At 38.4% G+C, this 19,689-nt stretch overlaps 1 protein-coding gene across 3 annotated transcripts in view; it reads right to left on the bottom strand.

Moving 5' to 3' along the window:
• Positions 1-19,689, bottom strand: part of LOC126262220 (RB1-inducible coiled-coil protein 1) — a 338,326-nt gene that overhangs the window by 17,766 nt on the left and 300,871 nt on the right. For all 3 annotated transcript variants that reach the window (XM_049958658.1, XM_049958657.1, XM_049958659.1), the window contains exons 18-20: positions 13,138-13,222; positions 10,276-10,325; positions 9,730-9,863 (exon numbers count right to left, since the gene is read on the bottom strand). In XM_049958658.1, the coding sequence (XP_049814615.1) occupies positions 9,730-9,863; positions 10,276-10,325; positions 13,138-13,222 (269 nt within the window). The remainder of the gene's footprint in view (positions 1-9,729; positions 9,864-10,275; positions 10,326-13,137; positions 13,223-19,689) is intronic.

Raw genomic sequence — 19,689 nt, 5'->3', positions numbered from 1 at the left:
AACCTCTGCACCGTAAAAAAAAAAAAAAAAAAAAAAAAAAAAAAAAAAAAAAAAAAAAAAAAAAAAAAGCCCCGAGTTTCGACCACTGCATTTTCATACATTATCCAACGAAGTAAATACAAATTCCATGTTGTTCATCTTCGAATGTAGCAGAATTTCAATGTACTACGAAAATCCGACTGGCAAGACTATTTGGGATGTTTGTCAATATGGCCAACTCTACGTTCTGAATTTTTTCCTACCTGTGAGAAGAGATGGCTGCTAATAGGAACTTTTATGAATTGCGAATCACAAGCAGTATTCTCTTCAACATAAGAATAATACGAATATAAACATTTTGCCATGTATTCTTTCGTGTTTGCTGCTATCTCATTTAAATCCTGTCTGCCCAATAACCTACGAAACTAGTGTGAGACAGCAGCAAATGCGGAAGAATATACATATCATGTCATGTATATATTCATATTATTCTTATGCCTAATAGTGATACAATCAGAAATGAAGCACGGCAATTGACTAGATTTTTAAATCTAAGATGACTCTAATTTCTGTGCAGAATGTGATGTACAAAAGAGGCGTCTGCAAAGATTTTCAAATGGAGAAAAATTTTAGCTAAACTCTGGTTCAGAACATCTATCATACGCAGTCTATTATTTGGTTCTTGTTGATCATTAGCAAAGAAAGCAGCAGTGTAAGTAACAACAAATAGCAGTCTCTTGCCATTGTTTCGCTAATGAGACAATTCCCCTCCTCTTTTTTTTTTTTTTTTTTTTTTTTTTTTTTTTTTTTTTTGTAAGCGGCAGTAGCGCGCACAAAAGCAAGCCATGCCGCGAGCGGCGACAGGTCATAAACACTTATTATCAGAATGCAACAAACAATGCATGACACAGTACAATAATGCATTTTCAGCCTAGAGTGACGTTAACACCTATAACAAAGAGAACGGCACTTATCAGATCAAAGAAAAATAAGCAACCGATTCAAACAAGACGAAGCACGCCTGACGAACAGCAATAGCTACCTGGTAAAGCTTAACTGCTAAGTTTGTGACTCGAACCAAACTACTGTAGCTGTATCGTCATTTATTCTACCTAAATTGTGTCTCATATTACAATAGACCAACTTTGTTTCAATTTGGAGGTGCGGCCTAAAACTTTTCTCTCCCCTTGAATTTTGAGTCTCAAATTTCAGGTGCGGCTTAGATTCGGGAAAATTTTTTTCCCTTGATTTTGAGTCTCATTTTTCAGGTGCGGCTTAGATTCAAGTAAATACGGTACTCTCATAGTTTCATTTTTAATGTTAAGAATAGGTTTAGCCAGCTGTCAAGAGTCATGTGGAAAGGAGCCTCCAGTAGTTACAGGAGTAGGTAAGATGTAGCAGAGTCCCACCATTGTCAGGAAGCCTAAGTTAGAAAGCAAAATTGAAGAGGAGAGGATTCCAGAGCTAGGTAACAGTCTCATCGCAGTACAGCAATGTTGCAGGAGACATTAGGTAATGACTACCAATTCAGCAGAATTTTTCAACCAAGTGCTGGGCTCAATAAGGCGACAAAACTCTTAAAGGCCTTGTGCAATACTACAAGAGCCCATAACCAAAAACATGATTTGTTGCTTTATGGCCAAAACCATATAAAATGGTTAAATTAGATGACTATGAACCTTACTAGGTGGGCAGTAACTGTCAAAAATGTCACAGCTCCATGTGGGTCCATTTCTGCAATGTCAAAAAAAGTGCAGATAGTATTATCACAATACATCTCATATTAAAAATGTACACAGATTCTGTCATTTTATCATCAAAATGTTTGTTTTCAGACATTTTGCATGAAGTATTTGGCTGAGCAAATTTTCAAAACTGGCAACAAAGTACCACAGCCACTCAGTTCAATTTACTTTTTAAAATTCTGAATGGCTGTAAGGATTGCTAAATTAGTGTTTTCAGAAATTCTGATGTTACCTATACATTCAAAAATGAAACGAACGTGCCACGGTTTCTAACTCCCTGATGTTGAGAATTGCTATTTACTTGTTATGCTCTTTCTTGTCCCTTGAATCATGTCCCATGAATGCAACAATATGAAGTATAAAGAAGCTCTGGTTTAGCACATGGCACATGGCAAAGATCATAGCAAAAAAACCCATCCATATTAATCATGACATGCGCTATGAATACTGTTATGGTATTGTTAATCAAACAATGAAAGAAGAGCTAACTAGCCAAGAACACGGGAAGACAAATACCAAGATCGTTTACCATGTTTGTCAAATTAGTTAATGAGGACACGTAATTATTCAATATTCAACACTGACATTTTCATGATAGTGCTTAGGAATATGGAACTTTTACAACTTCAGCAAAGATTTAGATGGTTGTTGACGTTTGTAATTCCCGCTGTTACACTAATGTTTTGCACCTGCATGAAATAATCTGATTGCTCTAGCAAAAACTTAATCTGCTTTTCATGCTTTTCAGTTTCGATTACAATGCTGCATTCTATCACAAGGGAAAGAAAGGCTACTGACAATGCTGAAAAATTTTACATGCTACCAAAAGGCTTTCACAGATTTAGAAACATGTACTCGTGATAACAGGAATACTGACTGACTTAAAAGAATTCATCTGCAGATTATAAAATCAAGAAAAATTAATAACGTTATTTCGGTTAGATTAAACATTTTTACACAAACATATAAAATGGGAAGTGACCATTCTTCTACATCTCTAAATCTGGATTCATCTAATTCTAACCCTTGCAATCTACTGCTGTGTAAAACAGGTGTGCAGTAGTATTTACCAGGTGATGAAAAAGTCAGTATAAATTTGAAAACTTAATAAACCACGGAATAATGTGGGTAGAGAGGTAAAAATTGACACACATGCTTGGAATGACATGGGGTTTTATTAGAACCACCCCATATTGCTAGACGCGTGAAAGATCTCTTGCGCACGTCGTTTGATGATGATCGTGTACTCAGCCGCCAGTTTCGTCATGCTTGGCCTCCCAGGTCCTTAGACCTCAGTCCGTGCGATTATTGGCTTTGGGGTTACCTGAAGTCGCAAGTGTATCGTGATGGACCGACATCTCTAGGGATGCTGAAAGATAACATCCGACACCAATGCCTCACCATAACTCCGGACATGCTTTACAGTGCTATTCACAACATTATTCCTCGACTACAGCTATTGTTGAGGAGTGATGGTGGACATATTGAGCATTTCCTGTGAAGAACATCATCTTTGCTTTGTCTTACTTTGTTATGCTAGTTATTGCTATTCTGATCAGATGAAGCGCTATCTGTCGGAAATTTTTTGAACTTTTGTATTTTTTTGGTTGTAATAAAAGCCCATGTCATTCCAAGCATGTGTGTCAATTTCTACCTCTCTATCTACATTATTCCGTGATTTATTCAGTTTTCAAATTTATACTGACTTTTTGATCACCCGGTATTAAAAACATATATATTTCACAAATATGGAGCAACACTCATACGTAGGGTTTAGACCTCTTAGATTTTTTTGTATGAGTGTTTCTCCATATTTGTGAAATATATATGTTTTCAGATGGAATGACTATCAGGGACATTATAATTTTTCGTGATTATAATTTTTCGTGATTCCCCAATAGCCAACTACCAGAAATAAGCAGTGTTCTTATAGATGAAGATTCAACATCCACACAAGGTATTATCTGACATAAACTTCACTGTACGATTTTTAGAATTTTTTGATGTTGTTGTCTTCAGTCCGAAGACTGGTTTGATGCAGCTCTCCATGTTGCTCAACCCTGTGCACGCCTCTTCATCTCCGAGTAACTACTGCAACTTACGTCCTTCTGAAACCGCTTACTGTATTTGCCTCCCTCAATGATTCCTCCTCCTCCCCCCCCCCCCCTCCCAACAATTCCCTCCAGGACTAAACTGGTGATACTTCGATGTCTCAGAAAGTGTCCTGCCAACCGATCCCTTCTTCTAGAGAGGTTGTGCCACAAATTTCTTTTCTCCCCAGTCCTATTCAATACCTCCTCATTAGTTACGAGAGTTATCCACCTGATCTTCAGCATTCTTCTGTAGTACCACATTTGAAAAGCTTCTATTTTCTTCTAAACTGTTTATCGTTCTTGTTTCACTTCCATTCATGGCTTCACTCCATACAAATACTTTTAAGAAAATACTTCCCGACACTTACGTCTATACTCGGTGTTAACAAATTTCTCTTCTTCAGAAATGCTTTTCTCGCCATTGCCAGTCTACATTTTATATCCTCCCTACTTCGACCATCATCATCATCATCATCATCATCATGTTATTGTATTGCCCAAATACCAAAACTCCTCTACAACTTTAAGTGTTTCGTTTCCTGATTTAATTTTCTCAGAATCGCCTGATTTAATTTGACCACATTCCATTATTCTTGTTTTGATTTCATTGATGTTCATCCTCCTTTCAAGGTACTTTCCATTCCGTTCAACTGCTCTTTCACATCCTTTGCTGTCTCTGACAGAATTACAATGTCATCGGCGAACCTCAAAGTTTTTATTTCTTCTCCATGGATTTTAATTCCTAATCCGAATTTTTCTTTTGTTTCCTTTGCTGCTTGCTCAATATACAGATTGAATAACATCGGGGATAGGCTACAACCCTGTCTCACTCCCTTCTCAACCATTGCTTCCCTTTCGTGCCCCTAGACACTTATAACTGTCATCTGGTTTCTGTACAAATTGCAAATAGCCTTTCACTCCCTGTACTTTACCACTCTCACCTTCAGAATTTGAAAGAGAGTATTCCAGTCAGCATTGTCAAAAGCTTTCTCTAAGTCTACATATGCTATAAATGTAGGTTTGCCTTTTCTTAATCTAAGGCAAGTTGTAGTATTGGTACTGTCTTGCATGTTCCAATATTTCTATGAAAACCAAACTGATCTTGGGAGCTGCAGCTTATTCACTGGCTTGTAACAAAGACATTCGTATCATTAAATACGATCTTGTAATGTTTTTTTAGTATCAGAAAATTGTCTGATTAGTACAATGCAAATTCCAGTGATAACTTGTAGAGAGGATAAATCTTTCTTTAGGATGATGTAGCAGGTATCACTGCTTAAGGAAGGCTCCTTTTTAATACTGGAAATCAGTTCCGTAAACAGGGGATGTAGACCAGAAGGCATAATAAGCTTACTTCATTAAAATATTTATGGAATTAAAAATTAAACAATGGAAAATCCAGGACAGAACAATGACAATATTATGAAAAGGATAGATTGCTACTCACCATACAAGGGAGATGCTGAGTTGCAGACAGACACAACAAAAAGATTGCTAAATATGTGAGCTTTCTGAAGTAGACAACAAATACACAGTCACACAAGCACAACTCACACATGGCAGACTGTGATAAACTGTGCATGATGGGAAGAGCAGTCTTGATGATGGGGTTAAGGAAAAGGCTTGGGTAGGGACAGTTAGGGATAGCAGGGTAGGGGTGGGGTACTGTGAAGTGCTGCTTGGGGGAAAGTTCAGGGACATGGTGGGAACAGGGTAGGACAGCTAGGTGCGGACTGCACAATTTTACCGTCACTCACCCCTACTCTGCTATCCCTCCCCCTCCCTGCCCCAACTTTTCCTTACCCCCACCACCTATATTGCTTCTTTCATCATGCGCAATTGCTCGCAGTCTGGCCTTGGTGGCCAGAGACAATGCTCATGTGTAAGTTGTAGTTGCGTGAATGTATGTTTGCATGTGCGCACACATTGTGTGTTGTCTACTTTAGAAAAAGGTCTTTTGACCGAAAGCTCACATATTTAGCAGTCATTTTGTTGTGCCTGTCCATGACTCAACATCATCTCTATGTGGTGAGTAGCAATCTATCCTTTTCATAATACTGGCTCTAAAAAATAAATAGACGATCGCTAAGAGACCTTGACACTGACATAACTTGTATCTGAGAGTCTCATTTACATAACGAAGAAATACTAAGGCTTCCTTTGGAGCAGTACATCATACCTGATTTGTATGCAAGGAGTTCATTACAGAACAGAGGTGTAGCCATTTATACTACGAGTAATGTTTCATTTAAAAGAGTTGACATACCAAAACTCTAACACCAAATATTTGAAGGTCATGCAGGAGAGTTTGAATTTTCAAGGAAAATACTTTTTATAAAAGCCCTGTACATTTCCTGCAGTTCAGAAGACAGAGTTTTCCCATTTAGACTATATGCTGTGCTAAGCTCAGTTCTTAATAAAGACATGAAGCTGATTTTGTGTGAGGATTTTAATATAAACTTCCCAATGACTTCTCACAAGAATGGAGTTACTTCAATTTTTGGAAGATTAGGAACACAGCAGTCAGTCTGAATCCCACTGTTTATTATTATTATTATTATTATTATTGCATATCCAAATATCAGCTATTAACAGCCATCTTGAGTGAACCTCAAGGAATTACTAGCTAACAAACTCAAAACAGTCCATGCCACCATATGACTTGACAGGTATATAGGCAGACTGTTCCTATCCATCAGTAACTAGAATTCAGAATAAAAACATTGTGATCGCAGGTATCTTCACAGTCAACCAGATTCATGGTCAGTCAGCTTCTTGGTCAATTAACTTGAAGGGCACAATATGACAAAAATTTGTAATGGCCAGCTAAATTATGATGCACAGGTGGTAAAATGAATGTCCTACAGTAAAGGATTTAAAAATATGAGCAAACTTTCAGTGCAGACATTTAAAGCCATCCTCAAAGAGAAACCTTGGCAGAAACTCTACTTGACTGATAGATATAAATCAATTTCTTCCAACCTTTACCACATTCTTTGATAGCTCTTTTCCATTTAAAATTTTCAAGTGGTCAAGCTTACTAATAAGCAACCAATTTAGGTAACTAATGGCATCAGAATATCATGTAGGAGGAAATGGGAACTCTATCATAATACGGAGGACTGTCAGAGCCCAGTAACGTAATTTCACTACAGGAAATTCTGTGAAGTGCTGAGGAATGTCATCAGATGGGCTGAAACAATTCATTATACCAAAAGAATAAATAACACTCAGAACAAAATAAAACTCCATGGTCAATTGTGAAAGAGGTAACTGGACAAAATTTGGGTGTTCAACATATTACACCTCTCTTATATGAGAATAAAATTGTTAGTCATCTACCACAGTAGTTCGAAATATTTAATAGTCACTTCTTGTTAATAGTCTGAAAGTTAAATCAAAATTTTATTGGTACAGGTAAATATGCAAAACTCTTGACAGTTGGTGTACAGAGAGAACTACAACACATTTAGTTGCACCACGCTGGTTCCTGTTGACTAACATAGCTCTACTTCTTAAGTGCAATTCCTGTATCGCCCACGCAGATCTCTGACAAAATACATGGCTCACAAATGTGCTATTGTTGTCCTAAGGCATAGAATTTAAATGTTTTGACTATAGCATGCTGACCTTTCACAGTTGAACATTTCTTACTTCAACATTAGTTCTCAGATTTAAGATGTACCGTAAGTTTCAAGCACTGGGATCAACATTTACAAGAAACTAAATTGTACAGCACTGAAAATAAATTACACAGCACTGTTTAACTGTTTCATTGTGCATTTTTTTAAACAGACATATATACTATTTTTACGAAGCTTCGAATTTTCTTAATATTCTGATTAATCAATGAGACAATCCAGGCCTGAAGCTGAATCTTGCACTGATATTATTGTAGCACATTTACCAGCCATAATCTGAGAGAGTCAAAAACAGTTTCCAAGAAATTTAGAGGATGGCTGGAAGGTTTGCAACAGTAGTATCAGTCCAAATAATTGTGTAAATAAAAATACACTTTTTAATATATTGTGTTTTTAAATTGTTCTAAAAAGTGTTAAATAATTTCACTCAGCCCCATACACATTCCTAACACTATACAGATAGCCCTGAAAATTTGTGCTTTTAATAGTTATGACAGTGCTTGTAAAATGTACAACAAAAAATGTGGTGCACATGCAATACATAACTGATGCATGAATAGTTATTTGCAAGTATTATCTACTGCATGCACCCCACATTTTTCATTATAAATCTTACAAAGTATTGTCATAGCTATTAAAGATTCAAAAGTACAAATTTTCGGAACTGTCTAACAGGATTAGAACTCTGTGTGAGGCAAGGAGGCACTATTTTATACTTTTTAATCTGCTTAAAAAATTACGTATATTAAAATTCATTTTTATTTAAATAATTATGTTCTGTTTTTAGTCTTGTCTGTGAAAGTTCTCGATGGATTTTAAACATTCAGATGACATTAAATTTTTTTATTTAAATAATTACTTATATAAATATTAGATTTTTGATCTGCAGCTTCATCCATGTACAAGTATATCACACACAACGCACACATCAACTTCTCCCCCTCTCTCCGTCCATCTCCTCTTCCCCTTTCTCTCTGCTCCAGCCATGCCCATCCACTTGCTTAACAGCTGCAACACATTCCAATACTCCCCACACAACACTTCAGTCCTGCAGGGCTGCTGAAATGCCAGGTATTACCAACCATTTTCACACCTACCCCCAACACAGACCGACAAGAAAGAGAATTAGTATTGCATTATCATCCAGTTCTTTGCTATGTTCAAAATTTTATGTCTCTGGCTCACTGGGACATTAGTTTACAACCAACTGCAAAATTTGACCCAACAAATGATCTAATAAAGTTGTTACAATGAATCACATCAGCTATGTGACCGAAATCTCGAAATGTGTATCCATCAGAGTGTTGTTTTGCTTTAAAGTCACATGTGGTTGTTTAATTAATTCTCAACATGAATATTTCAATAACATGGTAGGAAAATCGTGCAGCATGTTTGCTACACATTACTGTGGTGCTACAAGGTGATCAACAATTCTCTCCGCAGTGTCGTGTGATTGTTAGCCACGCGTGCCATACGGAAATGAAACTCAGTGAAATACAAGTTATTAATTTTTTGAATATTCATTTTTACTTACAAATTTTCACATTAAATGTTGAAAGTGTCCTCCCTGTTGTTGAATAAACAATTCAATTCATCTAATCATGCTTCCAAACACAAGCTGTTAACATTTCTTCTGTAACAGAAGCAGTGAATGTGGATATTGCAGTTTTCAATTCATTGATGAATTTTGGACGCTTTTTATAGACATTTGCTTTCACTGCACCCCAGAAGAAAAAGTCAAGTGGTGTTAGGTCAGGCAATCGTGGAGGCCAAAGTCCCTGTGAAATTATGCGATCACCAAAAACATCAGCAAGCAGTGACACTGAAATGCGAGCTGTGTGCGCGATTGCACCATCTTGTTGAAAATAACCATTCAGTATTTCACTTCACACAAGTTCTTCTAGGAATGGGTACAGAATATCACTGCAGTATCGTTGTGTGTTTATTGTTTCGTTGAAAAATCCAGGCAGGCGAACAATCATATGGCAAGTGCAGCTAACAATCATACGGCACTGCGGAGAGACTTTTTGAACACTCTGTATAAGCTACAGAATAATTCTGAACTATACCCATATTACCGTCTTTAAAACAAATGACGCCCCCCTCCCCCCCTCTACCACACAACTTCTGTTACCGCAAACCCACAACAAAAATTAAAATCTCCGAAGGTTTGCAAACTATAGAGAACACAATAAAACTGACTGGTACAGAAAGAAACTCCAGAATACCTAAGAAGAAACTCTCCACTGCCTCTGAATGTTTGTGACTAACCTGAACTTGGACGCAAGCCAAGTATATCCAAGCAATCTTGATGCAGGAAATACAGAGTAGATGTTTCTTGGAGAATGAGATAATTACGGTGAACTTCATTCCAAACTACCAGCACAGCATCACCAACATTGCATCTGAAATTAAAAGTTTTTTGTGGCAGAATACACAATAATTTTAACACACAGAACTGTTACACCAATCCACACTAAATTAAAGTATCCTTACAAAAGTTCAAGCTTACATACTGATTTACATATACTATTGAGGGAAAAAAACTTAACTAAAATGAAAAATCAAACAATGGAAGGTCCATGATGGGATAAAAACAACTGACAGGAAAGACAGACAAGGATATATTTAGTCAAACAACTATAGCAACAGTGGGGAAGCATCAAGTGCTTGTCTTCTTAAATACAAACTTGCAAAAATACGATACAGCTCCTACCTGAAAGGCAACACCGGTAGTGGCTACAATGTTTACAGGCCAATAGATTATCAATGGAGGCAATTAAATGTGAAATAAAAAGGGTAAACAACTATACTTACGATACAATACTTATTTTTCCTTGTTGGATTAACGAACTAGCACTGCGAGTCTGAAAGCAAATAAAGGAAAAAATTGAAAAATCTCGTACAAAAATACAAAGTAACTGATATTAACCCTTTGACTGCTCGACATGTGCTCTCTGCATTCTGTGGTGAGCAAAGCTTTGTTGTTGAAAAAAAATTCAATAAAGGACTGAATTTCTTTTCGTTATTTGTCATAGTTATCGAAGTGCATCACGTTAAGTAAAGCACTGCACCGAATTCTAGTTTGCAGAGGTACTTTGCACATGACTGATTTTACCTTTTACACCACTGTGTATGAAATGTAGATAAGATCAAAATTTTATTTAAACCTGAGAGCACAACCATATCTCATTTCATTTTTGAGATATTGGTTTCTATACGTGGTGGGTGGCCAAGTGAGTGGGCACAATTCTGTGCCTTCATAAAGAGTTCAACACACAAAAACGAGGATTTTTGGAAACGATAGACATATATGTCATACGACAAATACTTGAAACTTTTTTCATTCACAGATACACAGACGTACCTCAGTAATGAGAGGGGATGGCAGAACATGATGCGTACACACATCAATAGCAATTAATGAAACCCAAGAGGCTGAATTTAACAGCATCCTCAGCACCTTGGCAGTTGCAGAGCATGACTACTTAACTCGTTCACAGCAGTCAAAGGGTTAACTGACTAAACATACTCAAGAAATAAATAAAAGTCATCTGCACAAATTTAAGTACAGCCTCTGTGATGGCAACCTAGTAGACAGATTGCAGTTCTGGATGGCAAGGGCAAGTTTAACATTTACTGAGTCTCAGATTTTGCAACATTGTTATTGAAATAATCAACACTATAAATCCTACCACAGAGACTCAAGATTAATTCTGTACCAGCATTGTTGATGTTGCAAGTTCAATAACAAAATCAAAATGTTATTTTCTATTGACAATGTCACCTATGAATGACATAAATAGTAAGTGCAAGGAAGCTATGATGAAATGGCTGCAGGAAAATGCGAAAAAGAAATGCTCTTAGGACTATCTCAGCATACAGTAAAGTCAAAACAGCTATTGGTGAAATCAAAAGCAAGGGCAGTAACATCGAGTGCAATGGGAATTCGACTGTTAAATGTAGGGGAGAGAGTGGATAGGTGGAAAAAGTACAATGAAAGTGTCCATGAGGCAGAGGACTTCTGATGCTTGTCTGATGACACGATAGAAGAAGAAACAGGAGTCGACAGAGACAATATAGGGGATCCAGTATTATAATCAGAATTGGAAAGAGCTATGGACTACTTAAGATCAAATAAGGCAGAAGGGACAGATGACATACCATTCAAATTTCTAAAATTATTGAGGAAAGTGGCAACAAAACAACTATTCACATTGGTGTGTAGAATGTATGGGTCTGGTAACATACCATCTGACTTTTGGAAAAGCATCATCCACACAATTCTGAAGGTAGCAAGATCTGACAAGAGTCAGAATTATCGCACAGGCGTCTTAACAGCTCATGGCATCCAAGATGCTGAAAAGGATAATACACAGAAGACCGCAAAAGAGAATTGGGGATCTCCTAGATAATAATCAGTTAAGAACGGACGACCAAGAATGAAGCACTTACATCAAAAAGGGTGTAAGACAGCGAAGTAGTCTTTCATCCCTACTGTTCAACCTATACATCAAAGAAGCAATGACAAAAATAAAAGAAAGGTTCGAGAGCAGAATTAAAATTCAAGGTGCAAGGATATCAACTGTGGAATGGAATGGAACAGAATACAGATTGAAAGTAAATCGAAGAAAAATGGAAGTGCTGAGAAGTAGCACAAATGAAAACAACGAGAAACTTAACATCGGAATCAGGGGATCATGAAGTGGACGAAGTTAAGGGATTTTACTACCTAGCCAGCAAAACAGCCCATAATGGATGAAGCAGAGATGGCATAAAAAGCAGACTAGCACTGGCGAAAAAGGAATTCTTGGTCAAGAGAAGTCTACTACAACTACTAAACGTAGGTCTTAATTTGAGGAAGAAATTTCTGAGAATGTATGTTTTGAGCACAACATTGTATGGTGGTGAAACATGGATGTGGGAAAACTGGAACAGAAGAGAATCAAAGCATTTGAGATGTGGTACTACATAAGAATGTCGAAAATTAGGTGGACTGATAATGCAAGGAATGAGGGGATTCTCTGCAGAATCAGCAAGGAAAGGAATATATGGGGAACACTGACAAGAACAAGGGACAGAATGACAAGACATCTGTTGAGACGTAAGGGAATAACTTCCATGATACTAGAGAGAACTGCAGAGGGTAAAAGCTGTAGAGGAATCCAGAGACTGGAATACATCCAGTAAATAATTCAGACTGAAGATTGGAATTACTGCTCTGACACAAAAAGGTTGGCACAGGATTGAAATTTGTGGCAGGCCGCATCGAACCAATCAGAAGACTGAAGACTGGGAATTGTGTCAGGACACAAATTTCAGTTCCTTGTACTGACTTCGCCCACATTAATTTTTTATACACAAATTACAACTACAAAACTTCAGAGTATAGATTTTTTTTTCTTTTCTGTGTACTGTCCCCTATGAGCTGGTTTTCTGAATTACCACTTTCAGAATATGTTGCAACAGTGCTGCTTTGATCCCATCCTACATTCTCACATGATGATTTCACATACACCTTAAAACACACACACACACACACACACACACACACACACACACACACACACATAGTTGCATTTGCCTTGCATGATTTACCTTCATTATCTATTCTGATATTTGTTTAAACTGTTAGCCTTAGACTGTTAAGAGTGTAACAACACTAATATAATAATTTACCAGACTTTCTTGTAGAAACTGCTCTGGAACACCTTTATCAACACGATCTGGACTTGTTGCAGCATCACGGTTCCTTTTAACATCCCTACAAAACAAATTAAAACAACTATTTATCTGCAAATAATGAATATTGAAACATGAGAAGGATAATACTCTCTATTTGCACAATGTGTGGGCCTCTGCACAATTATGTGCTTATCGACACAACTATATCAGTACATTATTACTTTACTCCTAAAATTCCACCAAGAACTTTCCATCATATTCACTTTTATATTTCATTTAAATATTTGAATAAATTTTAAATGACTAATATTTCAAAGTTTCAGCAATGTTAAAAACCAGTAATTTCGTCTAATCGAAAAGAAATCTTGAAATGAACAAGAATTGTGTGTGTGTGTGTGTGTGTGTGTGTGTGTGTGTGTGAGAAAGAGAGAGAGAGAGAGAGAGAGAGAGAGGGGCGGCCTCATGGCACATAAGCCTCCTTGGACTTGCTGAAGAATCACTGGAACATATGAAGCAATGTTTGTACTTCTGTGCTGATAGTCTTACAAAAGCATGCAGCTTTTATAATGCCTCACAATAATAGCATTACCGAGGTGGTAACCATCTCCAACGTGGGCAACCCCAACTGCAAGTAACTTTTCTGTTAGGGATGACTGAAACGCTGACCACTAAGCCTAGTAAAACCAACTAAGTACTTATAAAATTAGCAATTCATGGAGAATCTGCAACAATCAGGTTATCATGTGAAAAATGGTGACCTATGATTAATGCACTTGGAACAGGGTGTTCTGCTGTCAGAATACACACACAGTAGTTCCCAGGAACAAGTAACAATGATTTTAAGACAGAACCCCACTCTTATGAAGTTACCAATTACTGATACTTGACTGCTGTGTGTATTGATCTGCAAGCAGAATTGGATACAGTGGATGGAGATGACACTGCATACTGATTCCACATGGCATTAGGTTATCAGGCCAGATTCCACATGGACTGCAGTGTTTAAGAATTTAGTTTTTTTGCTATGTTAAATTTCTTTACAGTCTGCCTAATGGATTACACAGTGTGAAAATATATTACTTATGAATTAAACCTAAGTAGCACTGAAAGACCTAAGTCGAAACAAGGCCCCTGGAGTAGACAACATTCCATTAGAACTACTGACAGCCTTGGGAGAGCCAGGCCTAACAAAACTCTACCATCTAGTGAGCAAAATGTATGAGACAGGTAAATACCCTCAGACTTCAAGAAGAATATAGTAATTCCAATCCCAAAGAAAGCAGGTGTAGACAGATGTGAAAATTACCGAACCATCAGTTTAATAAGCCATGGCTGCAAAATACTAACATGAATTCATTACAGACGAATGGAAAAACTAGTAGACGCACCTCGGGGAAGATCAGTTTGGGTTTCGTAGAAATGTTTGAACACGTGAGGCAATACTGACCCTACGACTTATCTTAGAAAACAGATTAAAGAAAAGCAAACCTATGTTTCTAGCATTCGTAGACTTAGAGAAAGCTTTTGACAATGTTGACTGGAATACTCTCTTTCAAATTCTAAAGGTGGCAGGGGTAAAATACAGGGAGCGAAAGACTATTTACAATTTTTACAGAAACCAGATGGCAGTTATGAGTCAAAGGGCATGAAAGGGAAGCAGTGTTTGGGAAGGGAGTGAGGCATTGTTGTAGCCTATCCCCGATGTTATTCAATCTGTATATTGAGCAAGCAGTAAAGGAAACAAAAGAAAAATTTGGAGTAAGAATTAAAATCCATGGAGAAGAAATATAAACTTTGAGGTTCACCAATCACACTGTAATTCTGTCAGAGACAGCAAAGGACATGGAAGAGCAGTTGAACAGAATGGACAGTGTCTTGAAAGGAGGATATAAGATGACCATCGACAAAAGCAAAACGAGGATAATGGAATGTAGTCGAATTAAGTCTGGTGATGCTGTGGGAATTAGATTAGGAAATAAGACACTTAAAGTAGTAAAGGAGTTTTCCTATTTGGGGAGCAAAATAACTGATGATGGTCAAAGTAGAGAGGATATAAAATGTAGATTGGCAATGGCAAGGAAAGCGTTTCTGAAGAAGAGAAATTTGTTAACTTCAAGTATAGATTTAAGTGTCAGGAAGTCGTTTCTGAAAGTATTTGTATGGAGTGTAGCCACATATGGAATTGAAACATGGACGATAAATAGTTTAGACAATAAGAGAATAGAAGCTTTTGAAATGTGGTGCTACAGAAGAATGCTGAAGATTAGATGGGTAGATCACATAACTAATGAGGAGGTATTGAATAGGATTGGGGAGAAGAGGAGTTTGTGGCACAACTTGACTAGAAGAAGGGATTGGTTGGTAGGACATGTTCTGAGGCATCAAGGGATCACCAATTTAGTATTGGAGGGCAGCGTGGAGGGTAAAAATCGTAGAGGGAGACCAAGAGATGAAAACACTAAACAAGATTCAGACGGATGTAGGTTGCAGTAGGTACTGGGAGATGAAAAACCTTGCACAGGATAGAGTAGCATGGAGAGCTGCATCAAACCAGTCTCAAGACTGGAGACCACAACAACAACAATGAATTAAACACATGGTGTGATTAACATTATGCTCTTAATCCTTCTTTCAAAGAAGAATTAGTATATATCAACATTGAGGATAGACAATCACTACAGTGCAACTGATTCATTTCAGTACTGATACATGCACATTGCTGTCCTCATAATTTACTGCACAACACCACTTTTATCTATTCAGTAGTTGATTACTGTATCTTCAATTCCTTTTGAACAAACTGCACATTGCAAAGCTACATATGACTCATGTCATGTTGTTTTATATTTCTTAGCACCATTAGTTGTACATATTTTATTACTAAGACTCCTATAATTTTTGTATAATCACACCCTTTTCATCTCAAGAGGATTTGTGTATCTGATTGAAACCAGTAATCAGAATAGTAGATATAGTCAGTGATCCAGATTTTATATTCATTTGACACAATCACAAAACAAATAATGTGTTTATACATAATCTTTGTTATTTGCCTACTGAGAGGATGCATTTGTTTATGCACCTGTGTGAGTTGTTTTGGGACCCTTCTTGCACAAATTTTATGAAACCCAATTCTGTTGTGGATGATTCCATACGCAGAACCGTGACTAATTTGCAGACGATGTGCCACTTCGTCAATAGTTAATCATCAGTCTAAGAGAATCATTTCACACGTATGCTCATTGGTTTCTTCATTTGTGGCGGTAAACAGTCGTCTGGCTCCTTCATCATGCGTAACACTTGTGCGACCATTTCGGAATTTTTCAATCCATTCATAGACACACTGTTGTGGCAATACACTGTTCCCGTGCTGTACCAAAAGTCTTCGATGAATTTCGGACCCTGATACGCCTTCCGACCACAAAAAAACAGATCACTGAATGTTGCTCCTCTTTGGTGCAAATAAGACAGCAGAGCAGCCATGATTAACAGCACGGCAGCGATAACGAAACTAACCTAGCAGCTTGAAAATTGCAAAGATATAACAACAAATACACAAAGCATGTGTCATCAACATAAAACAACAGTACTTCCAAAATAAACAAAAATATAACTAAATTGAGGATAATAATTGACTTACTCTCGTACTTCCTTTAGGATGCAAGTTTGCCTAAATCCTCACAGCAATTTTGCCTTTGTGGCGTACTGGGACAAGCCTTCGACTGGGAACTTTTTGATTACACCTTATATACAGTTTGTCCCGTATCTGATGTGTGCATGACATGAAGTTGCAAATCACTTGGACCATAACGAAGTTATTTAGTTTCTAGAGACTTGCGCTGAATTAAAATACTCTTAGTAACTTGATATTCAAGGCTTATGCGTGGACTGCAAAGTAAGTATATAACACAAAGCAGTGTCTATAATCTAATCATTGTAAGAACAAACCTGATGTAAACATCACACTGTATGTTCTTCCGCCTTTGCTATTACTTCATTGGATTTTATTTCCCACGCAGCTTCAGCTGTGTGTAATCAGGTACAATAATAACCTTATCTTTTATGTTGCAGCATTGCTTACCCGCACTATTCAGTGAAGATAACCCGACGCACAACGTTTTACTGTCCCATTTGAACAGGGAAGTGATGTAAACATTTGCACAAAATCATGTGCAAGTCTATTTATTTTTGTTCAACTTCCACATGAATGTTAATAATGTATCATTTAATGTTTCCAATTGCTCTGTTCTAACACTTCTCACTGACAGGTATTTGAAAATGCTGGAACACTGAAATCATTTGTGTCAAAGCATTATGTATAACATCAGCTTCGATCTGTTTCAGTAATTCAAGCTTAATCCCAGTAGGTTTGACGTGTGCTCCCTTTCATATGAGCCAATTTACATCATCTTCCTTCCCTCAAGGTTTTTGTTGCCTTTGCTCAACCTTAACACTACGATATGAAGAAACATTGTCCATGATTATAACACTGATGGGCTGTAATTTTGGTAGAATATCTCTGAACCATTTTGAGAACACATCACCATTCCTGTGTTGACGATAATCTCCAGTCTCTTTATTCAACAATCAATTCGGCACCTTCCACAAAACCACAGTTGCTTACTGTATGCGTTATAATTGCCCTTTTTCCTTTCCCAATGGATTTTGAAACCCTATGATAGACATCCCACAAAAGCTTGTATCTTTTTCAGTCATTATTTTGTCAGTCCACATTTGTGAAAGTTAAAATTTTCCTGGAAAATTAAATGTTCAAAGAGATTTCGGGATTGCAGCCAGTAATCATAAATATCACTCCATGGCAAGTCTGCAGTAGCAAAACATTGATCTCCATCGGACATTCACCAGAGTATGACTAAACATTAATTCTGACTACAGCAACATCTTTTTGGGACTCCATTATAAAAGAATCCACGGAAATATGCACTGCAGAAAATCTAATAAACTGACAGCGGATACCAGTTGGATAATGCGTGGAATCCCATCATCTCTGAGATTTGCTCCAGACCAAGGCGGCAGAATACTCCGATGACTGCAGCGAGTGGTGATGCCGAAGATGAGGGTGCTGCCACCGGGCAGTGTGGTCATGTCACCGTGACAGACACATGCATGGCAATACTACCAACGTGCTATATAAGGCGGAGCAGAGAACGTCTTCGTCAGTCTTCAATGACTAACCTGAAGGTCACTTGCAGATGTCCATTGAAATACTGTGGAGTGAAGTTTACGACAACTGGCTGCAATCCCAAAATCTCTTCGAACAGTCCACACGTGCTGCAGTAACCTATGATTCGTGAAGGCAATAAGGCAATAAATCTCCCGTTCTTACACACAAACTGTTGAATCAGCCAGAGACAACACCTCCTCCACAAAGCAATATCCTCTCTATCTGTACTAAAGCTATATCATTTTCTACTGTAGTGTAGCGGAATAATAAAAGATTTGAAAACGTGGAATATTGTCAAAGTTTTGTTGCCTATGCCGAGAGCCAGAGGCAGTAGGTTAGCCAAGAGGTAAGAGGATTGCACACGTGTCAGAATGTGTCGTCACACGCAACAGGCGAGAGAGAATTGCTTAGCATGTGGGTTTGTGTTAGACGGAGACTTTCGTAGAGTGTAAGACAGAGGTATAGCGTCAGCTGTACTGCATTTCATAACTTCGCGTAAGTCTGCCGTAACAACACGTAACTCTGTCACAAGAACACCTAAGGGGCGAGTACGACAGATAAATCAGCAGTATAAGTGGAACGAATGCGTTCATTACAAACGAGCATGACGTCAAGACGTCGCTCGTGCTTCCTTTAAATACGCCAGCTTTGATAGCAACAAGGCACTTGTAGTTAGATGTGTACTGGGACGCTGCGTAACGCTCAGCTCGGTGATCGACATGTTAATCTTAATTAAGGAGATGTTGCAGTAAGGGCGGCCCATCCAGCAGCAGACGTGAGGGGACGGTACCAGCTGTGGTCCTCTCTGCTGCCGCTGTCAATCATCAACCCACGATTAGCAGACATCGCAGCAGATTCGCTCGCCACCAATGATGACCATATCAGTGAGCCGTCGTCGAGATCGTGCGGGGCCTAGGCCCTATGCATCCGCCGTCACAACGGGGCGAGCCGACGACGCTGGGGGACTGCAGCCCATTCCACCCGTCCACCGCGGACGAGCCACCAGGAGGAGCAGGGAAGAAGACGGGGTGGGATAGAGTACACTCCGCACTACGAGAACGCTTCTCGTGCCGACAGCGCCGGGACTCCAACCCGGAGCCTCCTACGCACAGCGGCCTACTGTCCGCAGCCGAGCCAGCCGGCCAGCTGGGCGCCGCCAACCATGCGCGGCCGAAGTAAGGGCATTCCACCGCTACGTCACAGCACGCGGCCCGGAGCTGGTGTCATCGCTCAGAGTCAGCGAGGACTCGGGGAAGGTCGTTGATATCACCGAGCTCAGCCGGCCGGGTCACATTGTACTCGGCAGGAATAAAGGTATCATGAATTAATAATGTTTCTTGGGCGTTTCTGACGCGTCCACG

This window comes from Schistocerca nitens, chromosome 6, assembly GCF_023898315.1.
Source record: "Schistocerca nitens isolate TAMUIC-IGC-003100 chromosome 6, iqSchNite1.1, whole genome shotgun sequence".
NCBI lineage: Eukaryota > Metazoa > Arthropoda > Insecta > Orthoptera > Acrididae > Schistocerca > Schistocerca nitens.
Note: the sequence above shows the minus strand (reverse complement) of the source record. Positions and strands in the feature narration are given on the sequence as shown.